General features: G+C 42.9%; 1 protein-coding gene across 1 annotated transcript in view; it reads right to left on the bottom strand.

Annotated features, from left to right (window-relative positions):
- Positions 1–20,675, bottom strand: part of LOC110174724 (uncharacterized) — a 62,232-nt gene that overhangs the window by 11,904 nt on the left and 29,653 nt on the right. Inside the window, exons 3-17 of the mRNA XM_055165891.1 lie at positions 17,489–19,334; positions 15,309–15,500; positions 13,816–13,936; positions 11,436–11,529; positions 11,199–11,285; positions 9,393–9,509; positions 9,184–9,282; positions 8,447–8,598; positions 7,764–7,908; positions 6,977–7,093; positions 5,244–5,441; positions 4,231–4,817; positions 3,390–3,794; positions 1,567–1,816; positions 1,361–1,450 (exon numbers count right to left, since the gene is read on the bottom strand). Coding sequence (XP_055021866.1) covers positions 1,361–1,450; positions 1,567–1,816; positions 3,390–3,794; positions 4,231–4,817; positions 5,244–5,441; positions 6,977–7,093; positions 7,764–7,908; positions 8,447–8,598; positions 9,184–9,282; positions 9,393–9,509; positions 11,199–11,285; positions 11,436–11,529; positions 13,816–13,936; positions 15,309–15,500; positions 17,489–19,334 — 4,500 coding nt within the window. The remainder of the gene's footprint in view (positions 1–1,360; positions 1,451–1,566; positions 1,817–3,389; positions 3,795–4,230; positions 4,818–5,243; positions 5,442–6,976; positions 7,094–7,763; positions 7,909–8,446; positions 8,599–9,183; positions 9,283–9,392; positions 9,510–11,198; positions 11,286–11,435; positions 11,530–13,815; positions 13,937–15,308; positions 15,501–17,488; positions 19,335–20,675) is intronic.

Genomic DNA, 20,675 nt, shown 5'->3' with positions numbered 1-20,675 from the left:
TGTGGTCACATACATGGAAAAAATCCTCTACAAAAGCTTAATAAAAGATAGGAACAAATAGCTGATTCATGACAGAAATATTTGTCTAAAAAAACATCACACAGACTAGACCGGGGTGGGCAAACTACAGCCATATGCGGCCCTTTAAGCCTTTTAATCCGGCCTGCTGAACTTGAATAAATCCTAATAATAACCCTTGTTACTGTTTTATTTTTCCTGCAATTCCAGTGTTTCCCAATAGATGGCACACTCTAGATACATTGATCTTTGTTTAGATGCGGCGTTTTATGCTGCATTCATGTGGTGTTGAAAGATCCGACTTGCCGAGTTATTTTTCCGACATGAGGAGACGTTCATGTGATTTTTTTCCAGCGGGAAAGTCATTTTTCAGATTGTTCCGACACCACATGAACGCATCCTGAGAATCGCCACGACAAAACTAACTCCAGACTTTTATGTGCTGGATAAAAAGAGACACCAACAACACTTTTCCCACTGAAATCAAAAGTGAGTTTCTCTGCTGTTATGTAAAAAATGCTTTTACGTGTTACATGTCATTTCTGTTAAGGTGTGCATGTACGCTGTCATTATAAACATGTCATTATAAACAATGCGCATCAGATATAACATGCCTGCACACTGTCATTGTTCTGTCCTTGGACTGGTCGTTGTTGAGTTTTGACACTGGGGAGGCACACTGAATAGAAAAAGCAGGATATGAACATCTGCATCTCCTACCGTTTTTGAAATAAAGACAGGAGGAGAGTGATAATGATAATATCCTGAAAAATAACAGAACTTTCAGTGCTTGAAAATAGTAACTGTTCATAATAAAAAAGCTGTATTTATTAGTTTAATTTTTAGTGTTTTAAGAGTAATTTCAATAAATCGTAAACACCGTGGGACTTAAAACACAGATATTTTGTTGTGATGCTTTATAATGATTTTCAATTGAAATTCAAGCACAGGTTTTATTTCTCTCCACTCCATCCATCCGGTCCTCGTCCGGCCCTTCCGTCAAACTTTAGAACCCTTTGTGGCCCATGAGCCAAAAAGTTTGCCCACCCCCGGACTAGACCAACACAGCTCTTAAGATGACATCACTGCATGTGTCTGTCTAAACAAAACATCAACCGTAGATTTGAGCAGATTTGATGCTGTTGTTGGAGAACTACAGAGCCACAACGAACCTTGTCACAAATGATCAGATTCAGAGTTTGTGCATTTTCCTTTAGGATAATAAATGTACTTTAACCCATCCCACTTCCCAATATTCACTGAACTTTATAGACCTTATATATATATGTACTTCTACAAAACTTCTATGCTTCTATTTTGAGAGCAGCGGATGTGATCAGACCTTGAAGATGTCATGGCGTCTGTGGAGGATCAGAACATCAGACTTGGGCTTGTTTTTACTGTAGAGAGCGTACAGGCCAAAGCTCTCACCCTGAGGAGATAAAACACAAACCCAGCATGAGAGGAAGGGAGCATGCTATGCTTTTTGAATTATAGAATTAATTACATGCAATAAAAATAATTAAATAAAAGAGAGGATAGACGTACATGTCGGAGGAAGCAGCGTGCAACCAGTGTGGGCTCCCCCTGACACGCCTCCAGCTCCGGGAGGAAGTAGTGGCTGTGGAAGTCAAAGAGCTTCTCCAGGTTTCCAAAGATAATGGCCCTTTTCCCGCGCAGGTCCTGGGGCACGTCGGGCCGGTCCAGCAGGGGGAGGTAGTGAGTCAGGATGTACCCCAGGGAGCGCACGTACTCTCTCTCCGTGTACAAGAGCTCCTCCAGGACGCGCTGCAGGCGACTGGAGAACAACACAGAGGGAAAAAGATCCGAGCTTTACTGTGTTGTATGGAAACTGTTCATGTGTGTAAATAAAATAAACAGTATCCAAGACAGAAAAGCATAAGTAAAACTGCACAGACACATTAGAGAGTAGAGACATTACCTGCAGTCCTTCAGTGAAAGCTTTGAGACACAAAAAGTGCACACAGGCCAGTAAGAGTTTGTTGGCATTCGTTGGTCAAACACAAAGACTATATGTGTTTAGTTTAATTTGCATAAGCCTGTCTGTCTGTCTCCCTCTCAAGAGCTACAAACTCTCTGTTTCACCTTGTGATGTCATGAGTGTATCTACAAACTGTCTAAAAGTCTAGAACTGAACTCTTCACAGCTCTCAAACTGCCTTCACAGGGACCACTTCAACTGCGAGCCATGTGTATGTTTATAGTCCCCCCCCCACCCCCCTCCCTACGTAGAAACGCCTCCTCCCGCCTCCTCCTTACGCCAGAAACAGGTTTGTTTACAGTCGGTGCGCTGCACATGACTTGTAAACAACTAACTACAGTGTTGGTTAGGCAAGGCGGAGAAGTGAGGAGCGGGGGGAGCGGGTGTGCGGACATTTCGTGCGCGGACGAGAAAGAAGTGAGGAGCAGGGGGAAGAGCGGAGCAGGGAGCAGGGAGAGGAGAGGGGAGCGGTGCGCGGAGATTTCGTGCCCGGAGAAGTGAGGAGCAGGGGGGGAAGAGCGGAAGGGGCAGCGGGGAGAGGAGCAGGAAAGGGTGCAGAGAAGGGTGTGCGGAGATTCAGTGCGAATGAACTAGCTACAACACGCAGCAGCAAGCGGACTCTTTCTTTGCCTTGAAAATTACGTTTTCAGACATAGGATATCGCTTTCGTGTCCTGAAAAATGTTTGTCTAGCTCTTGGAAATAAAGTACGTTTTCATAATAAGCAGAAGTTTCCTGTCCAGGAGTAATTTGTGGACCAGTGCGTCAGTCTTTAGACCCTGCGTCTGCTTCAGTTGCGCCATCACTGGAATGAATCTACAAGAATCACCTTAGTTTGGCTTCGCTGCTTTTCCCCTTGTCTTCTTCTTTCAGCGACCTCAAAAACGGACTTTCTTTTGCGGCTAACTGCTCCTGGATTCCTGTCTGCCATTGCAACAAACTTTGTGCAAACTGCGAGGAAGATATAGGTAAAAAAAAGCCGCTAAGAACTGTTGCGTTGGTGGAGTAAACAGCGTCTGTGCGTCTTGCGTCTGTGGACTGCGTGACAGGCGTACGTAAACCACGTAATGGCAGCGCGCAGGCAAGTCAGTTGAACTGTCAGCTAACAGATAACGAGGCAGTGTCGTTATCTATTGGCAAATGTTTAGCTGGCCCCACCACGTCCAGAGTTGATGAATTTTTATTCTCTTTTTTTTGGTCATCATAATTACAAGGCTACTGCATCTCTATAATGCTATCATTGACAATTTGAAACAAAAAAAAATCCTCCATACAACCTTTAAGCTGTCAAACACGAAATACCAAGACCAAGTGTCAGAAAAATCTTAAAAATGCAGAAGAACTTATTCCCTTTAAATAGTGTGGACTCACATAGAGTTGCTGGAGCTGTCGGCCGCACACAGCCCCTGCTCGTACGTGTTGATGGGCAGACTGGAGCTCTTGAGGCCCAGGGCGCCCCCGGCTCCCCTGCTCCCCCCAGCCGCCCCCCTCTCGCTCAGGCAGGACTCTTCTGAACAGAAGCTGCCGTGTCTGGACAGTTGGTACCTCTGCGCCTCCTGGAGGATGCGGCAGGAGGGGGAGGAGGCGCTGCCCCTGGTGGACGCTCCGGTACTGCAGGAGTCCTGGCTCACAGAGCGGCCCAGGCCCAGGCCTCGGCTCCAGGGGAACCACTGACAGCCCACAGGGTGAGCCTGGGACAGAGCCAGGGCGTCCCTCTCACTGCGAGCCCGCGCAGCCTGCCTCCTACGGGACTCACGCTCCGACTTCTTCACCGACCTGAGCACACGACAGAGAGGAGGAAACTAAATCAGCAAGGACACAAGAAACAGGTTTTAACATCATTTACATTCACATTAACATTTTAATGGTTTTCCTCATTATTATCTTGCTCAAAGCTGTATTTAAAGTGTATTGTTCTTCTTTTGAGACTTGGGGGGCCAGAAAATGTTTATACAGTAAGACTCGACTAAAGAGAGGCTAGTACAAAATAAATACTGAATATTCTATTTCAGGAGGAGGTTCTGGGCCAAATACTTTTTTCAGGGGAATAAACACAATCATAATAGAAAAACATGGCATAAAAAATTACATACTGTGGCTTGAAATATTTTCTCATATATTTTCCAGCTAGTAGAGTGAGTAACAGGTAAAGTTTGTCAGGTTTGTTCTCTAACATAACCCGCATATGTGAGTATGTGACTGTGGGTGGTACCTTCTTGGAGACTGTGGAGGCACCTCTCCCCTCTCTGTGTTCTGCTCCTCGGGCTTCACTGCCCCAGACTCAAAACTCTCTGTGAACCTCCTCTCCCCCAGCTCCAGGGCTCCAGACACGATCCCGTCCCACTGCGGATGCCCCGGGCCCGGTGTGGACTGCACCACCAGAGTCTGACCTCCAGCACTGACCACGGGCCCCTCTGTGCTCATCACATCTATGTAGTGATGCTCACAGTGCCCGGTGTCCTGGGCCTGGGTCCTCTCCAGGATCCTCTCCTCCAGCTGCTGCCTGGCCTCCTGACACCGCAGCCAAGCCCCGTTCCACAGCCTCATGCCCCTGGACGCCCGCAGGGAGCTGGCCTGGAGCTTCACCTCGTGGAAGCGCTCGGGGCTGAACTGGTCCAGCCGGTCCAGGAGGCCGTGCAGGGCGCAGAGCTCAGGGTCTGCGGGGGGAGGAGGAGGGGGGAAGCTTCCAGAGGACTCGTCCAGGACCGGGGGCTGGTCCTGGGTCTGGTCCAGATTGGTGGGGGTCCTGGAATGACTGCGCTCCAAGTAGTCCATGCATTCACTGGCAAGAGCTGTGGCCTGTGAAGAGAGAGGAGATGGAGATATTACTCTTCTGTACGATACAGGGTTTGTGAAAATGCTTTAATCGCAGAGTGCTTCCAGCGCTTGCTCTTGTAGTAAGTCAATCCCCCTTTAGATCACTATCACAATAATGAAACTACTGCACATCGCATCAGGTTTGTGAAGCTGTGGTTTATTGTTCTGTATCTTGCTTTTGTATAATTATGGAAAAATGCCGTTCAGGAGCAGAGGTGACAGACTTGTCTATGTGGTCTTGTACTAGTGCTGATGGAGCTCAAGATCAGTCTAAAGCGTTTCAGGAAAGGTTCATTTCTGCCCCGTGAATGTGACTTTTTTTTTAATAATCGATACTTACTCAAATTAGTATTTAGTTTTGATTTGTTTCAGATTTTTGACACTTTTGACAACACTATTCTCCTGTACCTGGTCACAGAAGTCACAGACGTGCACCAGACTCTGCAGCTCTCTCCCACAGGCCTCTGCTCTGCACAGGAAGTCCTCCAGGCCCGACTTAAAGCGCTCCACAAACCCCCTGAAGGCCTCAGTCTGCGGGTACGAGGTCCCACTCTGCTGCAGCCGCTCCGCCTCCGAGACCAGGGACATAGCGTGGTGTCTCCTGTCCTGTGAGCACCAGGGCAGGGAAAATAACACATAAATACAAAAAATGCAGAAAATCTTATCACTAGTGTTGTCACAGTACTTACATTTCAAATTTGATTTCAAAACTAAGGAACAGGCTTGATACTCAATACCGATTGAGAACACAGGCGCACGATTCCCATGCAACAATGACCTTAAAACACTTTTATTTAGGCATTAGAATGTGATTTTCATTCAGTTGTATAATCAACTATGTATCTAGGTTTGGTCTTTATTTTCTGATTTTAACATGTTTTACTCCAATTTAATCCTTTTTAGCTCAAATTAAAAAAAGAAGCTATATGAAATAGAGCAATGGTTCTTCAACTTTTCACATCAAGTATCACCTCAGATTAGTGTTGTAGTAAAGACCACACTAATCGAAACCAAGACCAGTCTGAGACCACAGGGTCCCGAGACCAAGTGCAAGACCAAGATCTCTGAGGGTCGAGACTGAGACAAGACCAAGACCATGGCCCATCAAGAACAAATCGAGTCATTTTCTACATTTATTTATATTTTACAGTTATTTTGGCTCATACAAATAAATGTTTTTATAAATCTATCGCCATTCTATCTGATAAATGTTCATTTAAGATTAAAATAAGCCAAGCAAACTGTACTACACTGAAACACTCTGTGGCCCTTTTTTAGACCCTTACCCAAGAACATAGAGAAAAATCCCCAACTCTAGGCCTTCGTGTTTGCCTGACGAAGGCCTAGTGCCTTTGTCCTAATAAATCTCACAATTTGCAAGTAAGACGGTGTGCGGGATTTTTCTCCATGTTCTTGGGCTGCTCCCTCTCCTCCAACGCACCCATCTCAAGTAATTGATGTGTGAAGTTCTCATTCTTTTGTATCGTTGGACCCTCACCCACAGTTTGAGAAACGGCTTCTTTAAGATTACTTCCACTGGCTCTTTACAGAAAACTGTGAAGAAAGTGAAGAAAGTGGGTAGGACTTTTAATTAGACCGCGAGTCTGTGACAAGTCTGAGTCCAAACGCCTTCAAGACCGAGACAAAACCAAGTCCAAATGCGGTTGAGTCTGAGATGAGACCAAGACCGGTCTCAAGAACTAGCACACTACCTCAGATAATAGTTGATTTTACATATCAGCAAATCTAAACCCAGACTTTATCAGGTCTAAATGAGGACTAAACCAGGTCTAAAAGCAGAAAACACCTTAAGTCTATAATGAGACAAAACTATAGATGAGTTAAAAGTAAACATAAAATGTTTAATCGAAACTGAGGATCAAAACATAAATGGATTTGTAGATTAAATAAAAACACCAAAAACCATACACATACCATAGTTTGAAAAACACTGGGATTGACTATTGTAAAACTGCGATGAATTATTTTAACAGAAAGTGCACTAATAATGTTTGACTCATATTGTTTATATTATTTCATGAAATACTGATACAAGAATAAAGAAATACTCTGAGTTCATGTGAGGCATTTTTGAAGTGTAGTTACTAAGGCTAAAAGTGCATTCAGAGTTTGTGTCTTACATTGGCCTCGATGAGAAATCCAGTGAAGCTGTTGAGGATCTGCTCCATGTGCTCCCCAGAGTCGTCCACAGACTGAGCCTCCAGCAGGTGGCGCTCTCCCTCTTCATCAAACCACTGCTGCATCTGCAACACAAACACACACAACCACAGATTTCAATTTATCTCTTATTTTAGAATCTTAACATTTTTTCTTTCAGTTCAAGATTATTCAAAATGATAAACTTGGAATACAAATTATTATAACATAAATTCTGAGTTTTATAAGGTTTCAATCATGTTATAACAGAGTTCCCTCATCATTAGTTAATTCAACGTTGTATTTTGATTAATTCATGCATGTGGATGGATTTGAGATTAGTGTTGAAAAAAAAGGGAAAAGAATAAATAGAAAATATAAAACAAACTAAATAGACAAATAATTAACAAAGGAACAAAGGGGTAATGAAAGGAGAGGAAGGAGAAGGAACAGGGAAGGAAGAAAAAAAGGGAGAAAAAAGAGAATTATAATTAATTTCAAGAATAATTATTTATTTCTTTTTCCCCTTGTTTTCCCCTTCAAACCTTAATGCATGTACTCTCTATTCTGTAATAAAGTGTTTTCATCTACCCCCTTTCTCCACTCCGTTTATGTGAGTTTAAAATGTGACAAAGGCCAATTTTGTCACAGAGACATATCCTATAATTTAATGCTAAAATATATAATATGTAATATATAATATGTATTTTTATGTGGAGGAAATAAATGAATGTAGTTATCAAGAAGACACAGTCTCAGTTCAGTACAGACATTTACCTGACTGAGGTGTCCTTGCATGTCCCGCAGTTGCAGCAGGAACTGAAGATGTTCCAGAGACAAATTGGACCTCTGCACCAGAGCGTGGACCTGCTCCTCCAGCTGGTTATACAGGCTGCCCACCGAGTCCACCGCATCACTGTGTGCAAGGGAAATATACAATAAAAACAGGTATTCATGCACATATTCATACAGAATCCACTGCATCACTATGGACAAGGGAAATATACAATAAAAACATGTACTACTATAAACAGGCTCCCCACCGCATCACTCTGTACAAATAAATACACCATAAAAACATGTATTGTATATATTCTGTACAGGCCGCCCACCGTATCTACTGCATCACTATACACAAACAAATACACTGTAAAAATATGTACTACATGTACTCTATACAGGGTATCAGTAAATCCAGTGCATCACTGTATGTTTTCTCTCAAATGTTGAAGCTCGTGGACGTGTTTAAAACAGTCTCACATGTGTTCTCTGTGTGTTCACTCTTAATGCAGATATTAGAAGAACAACATGTGTACTCAGGCTTTAGCTGACACGTCCTTGTGGTCAGTGTAATTGGTTGTTGTGCAGCACTAACTCCAGAGAGTATAAATAGCACCGGGGACAGCTCATAGATAAACACATGTTGTTAGCTTAGCATTAGTGTCCGTGTTTACCTGAACTCATCACACTGAGGGTACCTCAGCTCGCTCTCCTTCCTCAGCCGCGCGAGCATGGCCCCGCCCTCTCGCTGCACGCTGACCAATCGGCTGTCCTCCAGCACATCCCTCATCAGAGTCTGCTGGTCCAGCATGCACTGCTGCACACTCTGAGACGACCCAGACAAGAACATATTTATATTATTATGTTATTATACATCCACGTCTAAAATTATACAACTCAATGTTCTTCATAATAATATAATAATAACACTGAGCATGTCAATAAAGAACAGGCTGAAGCTAAACACTTGGTGTGGTGTAACAAACATCTTTTCTCTCTTGTGTATTAACATCCTGCAGTGAGTTCACACTGAGGCCTGAGACTCTGATGTGAATCTGATGAGGAGACAGAGGAACAGTCCCACTATCACATCGAGACTCACACGGAATCATACTGGATGTATTTTGATCTCCAAAAGCTGTGAATACACAGCTATTTCTTTCTGGAGTCATTTCATTGTCACACCTGTACTCATGATAATTGTAGCGTGCACTTCACTTGCTCTGGTGTGACCACCGGGTGTAACAGGCGGCCAGTTCTAGTTGGAGCTAGAGTGTTTATCCACTGTCACTTTAAGGCTTGATAAACTTGACATAAACAGATAGACCCGCCTCCACCACTTCCTCTGAGATTGACTGGTTGATCACAATCGAGTCTTTTCAGTGAGGCTGAAATGTATTTCTGTATTTACCTGTACAGAGTCGGTCCTCTTGGGCTCCTGTAGTTTACTGATGGCTCTGAGCAGCAGCTCCAGAGTCTCATGGAGGTCACACACAAACGGGAACAGCTTCTGCTCGCACAGATACACACACACATACACAAACACACACACACTAAATTTAGAACAGGACTCTGGGGTTTTCACATATTACTCCACTCTATCAGCGGTCGGGTCCAGACCTGGTGCAGTGTGTTCCAGTCACAGCGTCCCGGGGGCAGGGTCCCGTTCAGGAGCGAGCTCAGCTGACCTGCCTCCACCAGCTTCAGCAGACTCTTCATCGATGTCAGGATTTCAGTCTGAAAAATACAAGAAAACTCTCCTGGTTTGTTTTTGATAAGGAGACATTATAGTTATACTTGTGTATTGTGTAACTTTCTGGAGGTGGCATGTCACTTCAGAAGATTCTCCAAGGAGATAAATATGTTTGAACATTACAGCCAAAGGAACAACAGGCAAGAATAGACCCTTCTCCAGACCAAATATGAGTTAGGTTTGTGGAAATGGCAAGCACTGTTGTACCTGTACCAGTTCACTGACTGACAGTTCATGAACACGTTCATATCTTGGGAGAACGTGAACTGAACACACTGTATTACTGCCTGATGAACAAACTGTGAACGCGTTCATTCTCGTGTCTCTTGAACAGCATGAGCTTCTATTTAACTTTGTTCAATAAGGTGCCAGATTTCTTTAGTGCTCCAGGCGAAAACCCGGCTAAACACACCATAAAGAGCCCTTAATATTTACAGGAAAATCATTCAGTCTGGCAACAACACGAGCCACCAGCGTCACATCTCCACATGCGTCATCGAAACAAGACAAAATAAAGAAGCAGCATGGAGGTGACTGCAGCAGGAAATGTTCATCATATGAACATTTAAAAGAGTTTCTATAACAAGGTCAGTGAGGAAGGGAATAACTTCACATTTAAGTGCAAACCGACGGCTTTCAAAAAGAAAATCTGCAATTCGATCACATCAACAGCAAACTGAAAACCAAATGACACATTGAACTGAAGCAGCCGGTGAGACTTTCAAGGTAAATGAAAGCATAATTAAAAAAGACCATCCAAGTAGCAAGTTTTCCCTCATGTTTTTTGAGAATATACTGTAAAAGAAAAAGAAAACAACAACAACATACATTTAGGCCCCGTCCACACTAGTTCGTATTCGAGTCGTTTTTGTTGTGGATGCAGTGTTCGTTCACACTAATCCGATGAAAAACGGCTCCAGAGACAGAACGATCTGGTGCCGCCAGCTCCCACGAATTCATCTGAGGACAGATCTGATCCAGCATAGTGCGGACGCCTGAAAACACTGATACTCTGATGTAAGTCTGTGCACCACCAAGTAATTCACCGCCAAAACACTAAAAGGCTAGAATATATGTCCATTCATAGAAACGAGTGTCTGTGTGTACGACCTGCAGACGTATAATCTCTGAAAAGTTTAACATGAACCATCTCCAACATGACAGAAACACAGAAGAGACTCACCATCAGCAGAACACCTCTCTGTCACAGAAAGAACACTCATATTCCACTGAGTCGTGTCCTTTAGTCCGACAGAAGCTGAACCGCATCAGCGACACAATATCGAGCTGTTTTTTTTGAGCGTTTAGTTCATGCAAATGAGCCATGCGGTTTTAAGATTCATTTCTGTAAAACGTAAACAAATATGCTTAAAGCTGTGTGGATAGGGAAGGATTGCGGACACAGAAACGACGTGTCTGGACACAAATCATTTCCGATACGGTGATACGGTGGTACGCGGATTTGTTTCAATGTAAACATAGTCTTATACTAAATTTTTTTGGCTAAAAGTTATATGGAGTGAGTTTTAAATAAATGCAAGAGATCTTAATACCATACCGTGGAACGCAAAATTATCTTCAACTGGGAGCAACCAAGGCAGCAATCCAGAAAAGCTACACAGTACACCTTTAATCTTTAACCTTTCACCCTTTGTGTAATAGTCGGTTCTGACCTGGATGCCCGGACACCTCTCCGGTCTGTGTTTGTTGTCTTTGTCGATGAGCAGAACCAGACTGTGCACTGAGCGCGGACACAGCTCCTGCAGGGATCAGCACAAACACGTTCTAATACAGATACAGTGTTACGTAACGGCTGCATTGTTATGGGATGTTACGGGATATTATGGGATGTGCACGGAGCTCCAGTGTTTGAGATTAACCATGAGCATTGTTCCGTGTTCATCCCTCACCTCCAGAGACATCAGGGCTTTGTACAGCTGTGGCTGAGGGCTGGATTTCCTCGCGTCAAAAATCACAGTCAGACCGGCCTCTCGGATTTCTCTCCTGAAAAAACAAAAAACACATGCAAAAAGTAGTTTGATTAACTGTGAATACATCGACTGAAAAAAGCAAAACTACAATCTTTAAATAGGTTAAACTGGTATGAATTGAAAGTGCTGGTCCGGTTTTACTGTTTTAAAACGTGAAAAACAGGACGACTTTTTATTTTCCAGTGATCCAAAGTTATTCCGCACTTAGTTTATGCATTCAGAACATCATAATTATTCACTGCAGTGAGTTTATAAGTAGGCAGAGGTGAGACTAAGTCGTTTTGCAAGTCTCAAGTAAGTCTCAAGTCTGAGTCAAGTTCCAAGTCAAAAACAGGCAAGTCCAAGTTGAGTCACTGGCCGATAAATCCAAGTCATTTCAAGTCTTTAAACCAAAAAAGTACCAAATATAGCTTAGATTTTTGCAGTTTATATGAATTTTAAACTAAATTGTACTTGAAAAGTCATGGTATATTTATATGAGTATTTATATAAGAGTTGCAGAAATGCAAATTTTTCCTTTTTAAATGTTTTAACAAGATCTTAGTGTGAATTATTACGGTCAGAATAGAAATAATTCAGATTTAAAAGTGCTTAATAACAGTTAATTTATCAGGTAATCTGCACTGAAATGTTCTATGTAGTTCCCTCTGTTTGTACTGTATGGTACTGTATATTACTGTATGTGTTAGAATGGCAGTAGCTTTGTCAGGAGCGCCCTCTAGAGGTGCTGTGAGTTAATGCACGGCACCGCTGTCTTAATTGGTTCACGAGGCTCGGGCTTGCAGACACGTATCGTCAGCTAAAGTTGTGCGTTGTTGACAAAAGTAAGTTTATGGTATTCGGAGCTATGTGGACGTTTTATAAGTCCTTTGTTATCGTTTTACGCATGTCGGGATGTGTTCATATTCCTACAATACCTGTGTAGTTATGTTTATAAGGGATCTTACATTAGCTTAGCCGCTAATGCTATTTCGTGTGTCGTGCCGTGTATGTTCCTTATAGTTATATTATGTCTTTATTGTGTGCTTTTATTTAGCCCATCCATGTTTGCTGTTTATGTTTGTTACATACTTAGTAGTACACTTGTACACCTTTTACTTTATTACTGTAATCTGTAGTACGGTAACTTAATTTGTTTATTCTTTTTCTTTATAGACCACACATACAACCAATAATGTTCTGCGATGTTGCCTGAGCTTCATTAAACCTCCTACATACACCATCTGCATCCTGTCTCCTGTGTCCTGACCGGCACTCCAGGGCGAATATCACAATCCGAGCTAACACCTATACAGTCCTTAAACCTGAGTGATAGTACTCTTCAATAGTATGGTACTGTGTATTATTGTATGGTACTGTATATTACTGTAGTACATTTCAGATACATCCAAAGTAACAAACAGAAGTGGGAGGGACATGTTCCAGTTTGTTCCTGTAAAATTCAGTATCACATTTATCAACTCTAAAGAGAAAAGTATTTTCTAAAACCATATATTTTTTTTAGGAGAAGCACTGAGTCTCCTCAAGTCACAGTCCTCAAGTCCGAGTCAAGTCCCAAGTCACTGAGCTTCAAGTCCAAGTTGAATCCCAAGTCTTAGTCCATTTTATCAAGTCATTCAGAAGTTGCCGATACGATACATACCTCGATACATACGCCACAATATGATAAATGTGTCAATACGGTGATCTTACAATTTGATATGATTCAATACAATATATTTCAAATTGATTCAATACAGTTCAATAAAAATAAAGGCTAAATCATGAATCAGGGTTCATATGAAACATAAAGACTTTAATCATCAAAACAGTGAAAATGTCACATGTATCGTGTAAAAAAGTTTCCTTCCACTAAACAAGCAACAAAACTGTAGTTCTGTAACAAAATAATTTCGTAAAATATACCAAAAAATACTCTTGGTGATATATCGATACAGCAGCCCATGATATCGATACTGTATCATCACATTAAACGATACGATATATTTATGAGCACATTTCACAACCTTGAGAGGCCAGAGCAATGATGTAATAATGACTAGAATGCCAACAATGCCTTTCCTGATTCTCTGACAGTACACAGACTTATTTTGAGCTGCTTAAACAATATATCTGTATTTGGGGCAAGACAAATACATTTGTACTATTTACTCAAAACTGGGTACAGACTGTGTTAGTAGTATTGATCGATAAGATTTGTCACTGGAACAGGTCATATTCCATTAAAATAATTAATAAATACAAAATTTTCACTTACAATGAGATAAGATAAATGAATGTCTGATGAAGTGGTGGTTACCTGGTGATGGAGTAGAAGTAGAGCAGGACTTTGAAGAGCTCCTGACTGGTCACAGCTCCTCTCCAGCCTGGATGCTCCCCGTACACTTCTATGATGCCTCTGCCACTTTTGTCTCTGCCTCCTGAAAGAGTTTGACAAAACAAAAGAATCAATCAAGAAATGTTAGAAAATATAGAAGCAACAAGAGAATAAAAAAAAAAAACATCTCTCGAAAACCACCTTTCATTAAAGGTTGTATGGAGGATTTATTTTGTTTCAAATTGTTCCATGATAGCATTACAGAGATGCAGTAGCCTTGTAATTATGATGACCAAAAAAAAGAGGATAAAAATTCATCAACTCTGGACGTGGTGGGGCTAAACATTTGCCAATAGATAACGACACTGCCTCGTTATCTGTTAGCTGACAGGCTGTCAATCAAACTCCCTACGTTTCTAGCGTAACTGACTTGCCTGCGCGCCGCCGGTACGTGGTTTACGTACGCCTGTCACGCAGTCCACAGACGCAAGACGCACAGACGCTGTTTACTCCACCAACGCAACAGTTCTTAGCGGCTTTTTTTGACCTATATCTTCCTCGCAGTTTGCACAAAGTTTGTTGCAATGGCAGACAAGAATCCAGGAGCAGTTAGCCCCAAAAGAAAGTCCGTTTTTGAGGTCGCTGAAAGAAGAAGACAAGGGGAAAAGCAGCGAAGCCAAACTAAGGTGATTCTTAAAGATTCATTCCAGCGATGGCGCAACTGAAGCAGACGCAGGGTCTAAAGACTGACGCATTGGTCGCCAAATTACTCCTGGACAGGTCACTTCTGCTTATTATGAAAACGTACTTTATTTCCAAGAGCTAGACAAACATTTTTCAGGACACGAAAGCGATATCCTATGTCTGAAAATGTAATTTTCAAGGCAAAGAAAGAGTCCGCTTGCTGCTGCGTGTTGTAGCTAGTTCATTCGCACTGAATCTCTGCGCAGACTTCTCTGCACCCCTTTCCTGCTCCTGTCCCCGCTGCCCGTTCCGCTCTTCCCCTGCTCCTCACTTCTCCGGGCACGGAATCTCCGCGCACCGCTCCCCTCTCCTCTCTCCTCTCCCTGCTCCCTGCTCCCCGCTCCGCTCTTCTCCCTGCTCCTCACTTCTTGTCCGCGCACCCGCTCCCCCCGCTCCTCACTTCTTGCCTAACCAACACTGTAGTTAGTTGTTTATAAGTCATGTGCACCGGCTGTAAACAAACCTGTTTCTGGCGTAAGGAGGAGGCGGGAGGAGGCGTTTCTACGTAGGGAGCTGTAGGGGAGGGGGGGGGGTTTCACGCATGCGCAACATTTGAAAAAGGACAAACAGTCGCTGGATTTCTCGTTCCTTGGAAAATCCTCTATACAACCTTTAACTGTATTATTTCTTTTGTTTTTCTCTTTGTGTAAAGCGTCTTTGAGTATCTTGAAATGTGCTCTACAGGTGTTATGTTTTATTATTGTTATTTCCTGGTGCAGTTCTTCCCAGACCTGTGAGCGCGGTGACTCCTTGGAGCAGGGGGCTTCTGGTGTCGGTGGAGCCCAGGGGGAGGTGGTCAGGTCTGGGTCGAGCGGTCAGAGACAGTGGGCCGTGCTGGACCAGGGCTGGAGGAGGTTTAGACTGGACCTCTGGATGAAAACTGCTGGTAGGTCCTGACTGGCCAGAATCCACAGCGAGCGGACCTGTTTTTGACAAATTATGGATGAACTCAACAATACACAATCTGGGCAAGTGAACACCGATCAGGTCTACTGTAATGAACCTTGTCCACTGACTTTAAAACAAATGGTTAAAGAAGGTATGTGTTCCTTCTTTGAAGAAGGTATGTGTTCCTTCTTTGAAGGGCATTTATTATTAAACCACTACATATACATGCTGAAACCTCACACTCTTACTCATAATACACACTCTTAAACATATACACACACGCACACAAACACACTTTATACCTCGTCTGCTGTGACCGGGGGGGAAAAAAAGGCATATATCCCCCCAAAATAGCAATAAGTTCAAATATTTGTGCAGAGAAATGCAAATCTATTACAGAAATCTTTTTTAAATTGATTAACTCTTTCTTTTACAAAATATAATATTATGAACAACCTGAAACTTTAAGAAAAATGCAATTTCAACACAATGTTTTAACATGAACTTGTATGCAAATAGGAATAAGTCAATTTTTCTTGGAAAATTCTGCACTCGGCTCCACTTTTCTCATTTTTGACATTTTTCTGATGAGGGTGTCACGGTCAACAGTCAAAACGATCGTCCTTTAAGAGCGTTTGGAAAGAGACAAGTCTTCATTTGTGCTGCTCTGGTGGGAGGGGCCACGTACAGAGACACTGGAGACGCTGCTATGATCAGCACCACAGAAAATTAACAATATTTTAATAGGAAATATAATTAAAATATTTTAGTAGAAAATCTGCTGAGGGCCAGATTAAAGGTCTTGGAGGACCGGATCTGGCCCCCAGGCCGTATGTTTGACACTCCTGATTTAATAAAATGGGTCCATGGTCCGTGTACCATTTACAATATTTAATTTAAAGTTTATTTCAAATCACACCAGTCATCATGCCTATTTTAATTTAGATTTTTTATTCTCTCTGATTTATTTGCCCCATAAGAAGGACGTACTTGAAAAATCGTTGCAGTTTTATGGACAAACATGTGGTCTTCTTTTATAGTGATGCATTTACTTTTGCATCTTAGAAAGTCATTGTTGAACTCCATGACAATAAACAGGAAGAAGTGATAAACTCTCCTTTGTTCAGCTAACACTGAATTCAGATGCAGCGCAATGAGCAGCAGAACTTCATATAAACCAGAGAGAATAAAATATCAACATTGAAATAGGCAGTGAGACTGTTTTTTGATTGGTGTTATTTGAAATAAACTTTAAATCAAATATTGGAAATAGAGGTTGAAATCAGATTTTTTGTTTCACACTACAACGGAATAATGAAATAAACTGTTTTCCCATTTTATAGTTTTTTGTCCTTAATTAAAAATCAAAAGAACAAATTGTACTATGTCATCTGTGTTACTAAACTAGCTCTGGCAACACCAATATAATGAGTGATATGTTATATGTGATATGGCCAGATCTTCAAAATTTAAAACTAGGACACACCCGGTTGGGATGTTTGGTATAAATAAAGTTGTGAAAAGAGCGTGACACATTGTGGATTCTCTTGCCATAGTCTGAGGGACTTTAGGACTTTTGAAGGACTTGCTTTATGATCATTTGCAAATATGATTTTCTTTATTTCTGACTAAACAAGTGACAATTTATGTTCCTCTTTACTGTTGACGGAATCAGATTGGTCAAGAATTGTGATAGTCCTGTTTTAGTCCTGATTTAGACCTAATGTAGTCTGCTTTAGTCTTAATTTAGTTCTGGTTTAGACTTGGTTTAAATTAAATTGGTCAAAAATAGGGAAACATGGGACATTTCGTGATAAAACTGGAACAAATCACTGGTTTTGTATAAATCTACTGGGACAGGGGACACAGGGCTCAAAACTGGGACTGTCCTGGGTAAATAGGGAAGTCTGGTCACCCTCCAAGATGTGTGTCAGCTTCTCCCTTTATTTTTAAGGACTGCAGATGGAAATTGTCCTGTTAAATAAAAAATAAAAAAGTATTCTTGAGAAATCTTTACCTGTACCTGAGACAGTCAGCTTCCTGCGGCTGATCTTGGGCGACACGAGTCCGAACGCCGTGCTGTTTTTACACTTGACCACGTGGAGCTGAGGAACATCAGGACTGGGCTCTCTGTTCTCCTTCCTCCTGATCTTCTTTCCATCCACGATCACCACGTCACACTTCTCCGACGTGTCGACTACCGCCGTGGACAGAGAGGAGCTCCTGCCGTCCGACTGCAGGGAACCTCTCCTGCTCTGGGGACTATAAAAACTCACATTCCTGAAATAATTATCCCTGTTTTGCTCAACGTAACCTTGATTTTCATTTGAGCAATATCCAAAATTTGCTTGCGTTGGAGCGTTGCAACATCCAGCGTTTGGTATTCTCGGCGGTAATCCGTTTACGTTAGTCCGTGGTTGCCTTAAAGCGACAGTGGTCCGGTCTGTTGTAGTTGTGGCGTCTTGTTTTGGCGTGTCAGTAACTCTGTATTCCACACAGGGGGCGCCATCACCTGGTTTCCAATAGCTAAGAGTGTTTGTCTCGCCCGATTCTTTACAAATAGCATCAGATTGTCCTTGCCTGAAAACTCCCCCCGCCTGAAAACTCCCCCAAGGATTTCCCGTTTCATTTTGGTTACTAATATTTGGCTGAAAATCGCTTTCTTCCTCCACGACCGCACACATTTTGGATTTATCTTTCAACGGATTTTGGATCGCCGCTTGGTACGAATCCCGGTATTTACACCTCAGCTCTTGTGCTTTGGACACTTTCCCGATGTTTTTCCGCTGCAGACACGGTGTGCAGGGTTTTTCCGAAAACTGAACGGCGCGAAAACACGGCGACACTTCCGGTGATTCCAAACTAGAATGGTGGTTTAGCGTTGGAGCTGCTGCCGGGTTTGGCGGGCTGCGGTTGTGAGGTCTCGGAGGTAGTTTGCTCGCTGAGGTGAACGTCGTTAGCTGTCTTTGGGTTTGCATGTACGAATCCATCGGTCGGGGTTGTGTTACCGGTAATTTTTGCAAGTTGCTGAATTGTTTTTTCTCTTCTTGCTCATTGGACAAGCTGGCATTTCCGAACAGCATCGTCGCTTGCATTATATCGATGTACTCGCCTTCGGTAAAGTTAATTTGGTCAACGATTTTTGACTCTTTGCTGATATCTGTTTTGCTTTCCTGATTGTCGCGCGTGCTCGGGGACACCCACACGACCGGTTTCGCCTCTTGCTCGCTCTCTTTGCGAACGCTAGATTGATTCGTCGCCGAAGTTGCCAGGCTAGTATCCACCAAACGTAAAGAAACAGCTATTCCGTGTTTCGCCGGGCATATCCTCGTCTGCACAGAGAAGTTTTGTTTCGCTACTGGCTGCTGCGCTGGTTTAGAAATTGGTAATTGCTTCGATGAGATGGTTTCGGGGAAAGTAGGAAGCGGAGGTGGAATAGGCGGGTATGACGAAGGCGCTGAGGCCATAATATTCCGATTTTGGGAATTGTTCAAAAATTCAGGTACGGCTACCCTCTCCCATGGTAGCCTCACCACGCCCTGCTCATTTGTGAGTAAACAGTGACTCAAAGGCGTCCCATTGCGATCCCGATTCAACTCCGTCAACCAATCGACCGTGAATATGCAAGGGTACGAAGTCTCTGGGATCGGCGTTTCCTCGATTAGAACGTCGGACTGTCCAAGCCCAGCCTCCTCCAGTCGACTGCAGACCAGGATGCGAGCTGATTGGTCACAGAAGGGCGCCACCTGGAGGTAGAAGTCTCCGGGACAGAGGTGCTGGGGTTCTATGGGGGAGAGGTGGAGGACAACCCGGTCCCTTAAGCACAGCGGCCAGCCCTCGTGAAGGAACAGCCGGTCTGGATACTGAGACTGCGATGGGAAAGAGAAAGAGGCGTTCAGTGATTAGTCTTATTGAACATATTATTAACTCTAAGTGTCGTAGTACTCGAGACTGGCCTCAAGAACGTTTTTTTATGGTCTCGTCTCGGATTCAATCACGTTTGGACTCGATCTTGTCACAGACTCGAGGTCTAGTTCCAGTTAAGAACATGAAAAAACAGGTTTAAAAATCCACCCCAATCCCTAACCCATTTTCTTCATTTTCTTCAGTTTTCTGTAAAGTGCCAGTGGACGTACTTTTAATTAAAGAAGGGTGTCTGAAACTGTAGGTGAGAGTCCAAAAAAAGGGCCACAGAGTGTTCAAGTGCAGTGCAGTTTGCTTGTCTTATTTTAAGCTTAAATTAACATTTATCAGATAAAATAGATATAGATTTATATAAACGCTGATATACATGTGCCAAAGTAACTGTAAAATACAAATAAATGTCGAAAATTACAAAGATGGTCTCAATTTCGTCTCGCTGGGCCATGGTTAGGGCTGTCGCAATAACCGCAAAAATGAATCACTGTGGTACTAAGAGGTCCACTGTGGTGCATGTTGGGCCACCGCGATCACCGCACGTGACCAACGTGACCTGACTCTGAGTCCTGCACAGGTTCATTTTTAGAGACCCACACCCACCCAGTGTAGAGAGATGCAGCAGCATTTGTTACTTCTCCCGCTACATACACTATATCCACACAACAACCAAGGTACAAGTGCATCTGTGCAACAAGCGCATCATCAGAGAGAGTTTTCAGAGCCACTGGAAATATTATAACTCCGGTTAGTGCGGTCTTGAATACAACACTACTCCAACTCATACAGAGATATAGGCTACAGACATTTATGTAACCAGGAATCCCCACAATGACATTCAGAGTATCTTAGCAGAGTCCGAGTAGAACAATTTGACTTTTATGTGCTCTATACAGAGGGAGTCCATCACCTGCTTGTTTGTATGGGTATGTCACTGCTCTGCCTGAATTCACAGTCTGACATTAAACAGCTCTATGTTACATTTATTCAATTACAGGTGGTGTTATAGCTCAAAAATACCTAGAAAAAATGACATTCTGACTGTGGGTGGGGCTGCCACTCCACAGATCTGACCTGTAACTTGAGTCCGGTTTGGTCTGTGAAACATTCCAGACAAAGCAATAACATCTCCATGAAGAAAAGCATTCGACGGGCTCTCCACCAGAAAAGTTATACAATGCACCTTTCAATTACAGCTTAAAAGACGAACAAAAACATTGGGTCTTATGACGAGACTTAAACTTTCCACTAGGGGGGGCTGTTGGTACGTGGGGGGGGCAAAGGTCGACCGC

The sequence above is a fragment of the Boleophthalmus pectinirostris genome, unplaced genomic scaffold (assembly GCF_026225935.1).
Source record: "Boleophthalmus pectinirostris isolate CB_2022bp ecotype Guang Dong unplaced genomic scaffold, ASM2622593v1 HiC_scaffold_8, whole genome shotgun sequence".
NCBI classification, from domain to species: domain Eukaryota; kingdom Metazoa; phylum Chordata; class Actinopteri; order Gobiiformes; family Gobiidae; genus Boleophthalmus; species Boleophthalmus pectinirostris.
The sequence above is the reverse complement of the archived record's forward strand: the minus strand, read 5'-3'. Positions and strand labels throughout refer to the sequence as shown.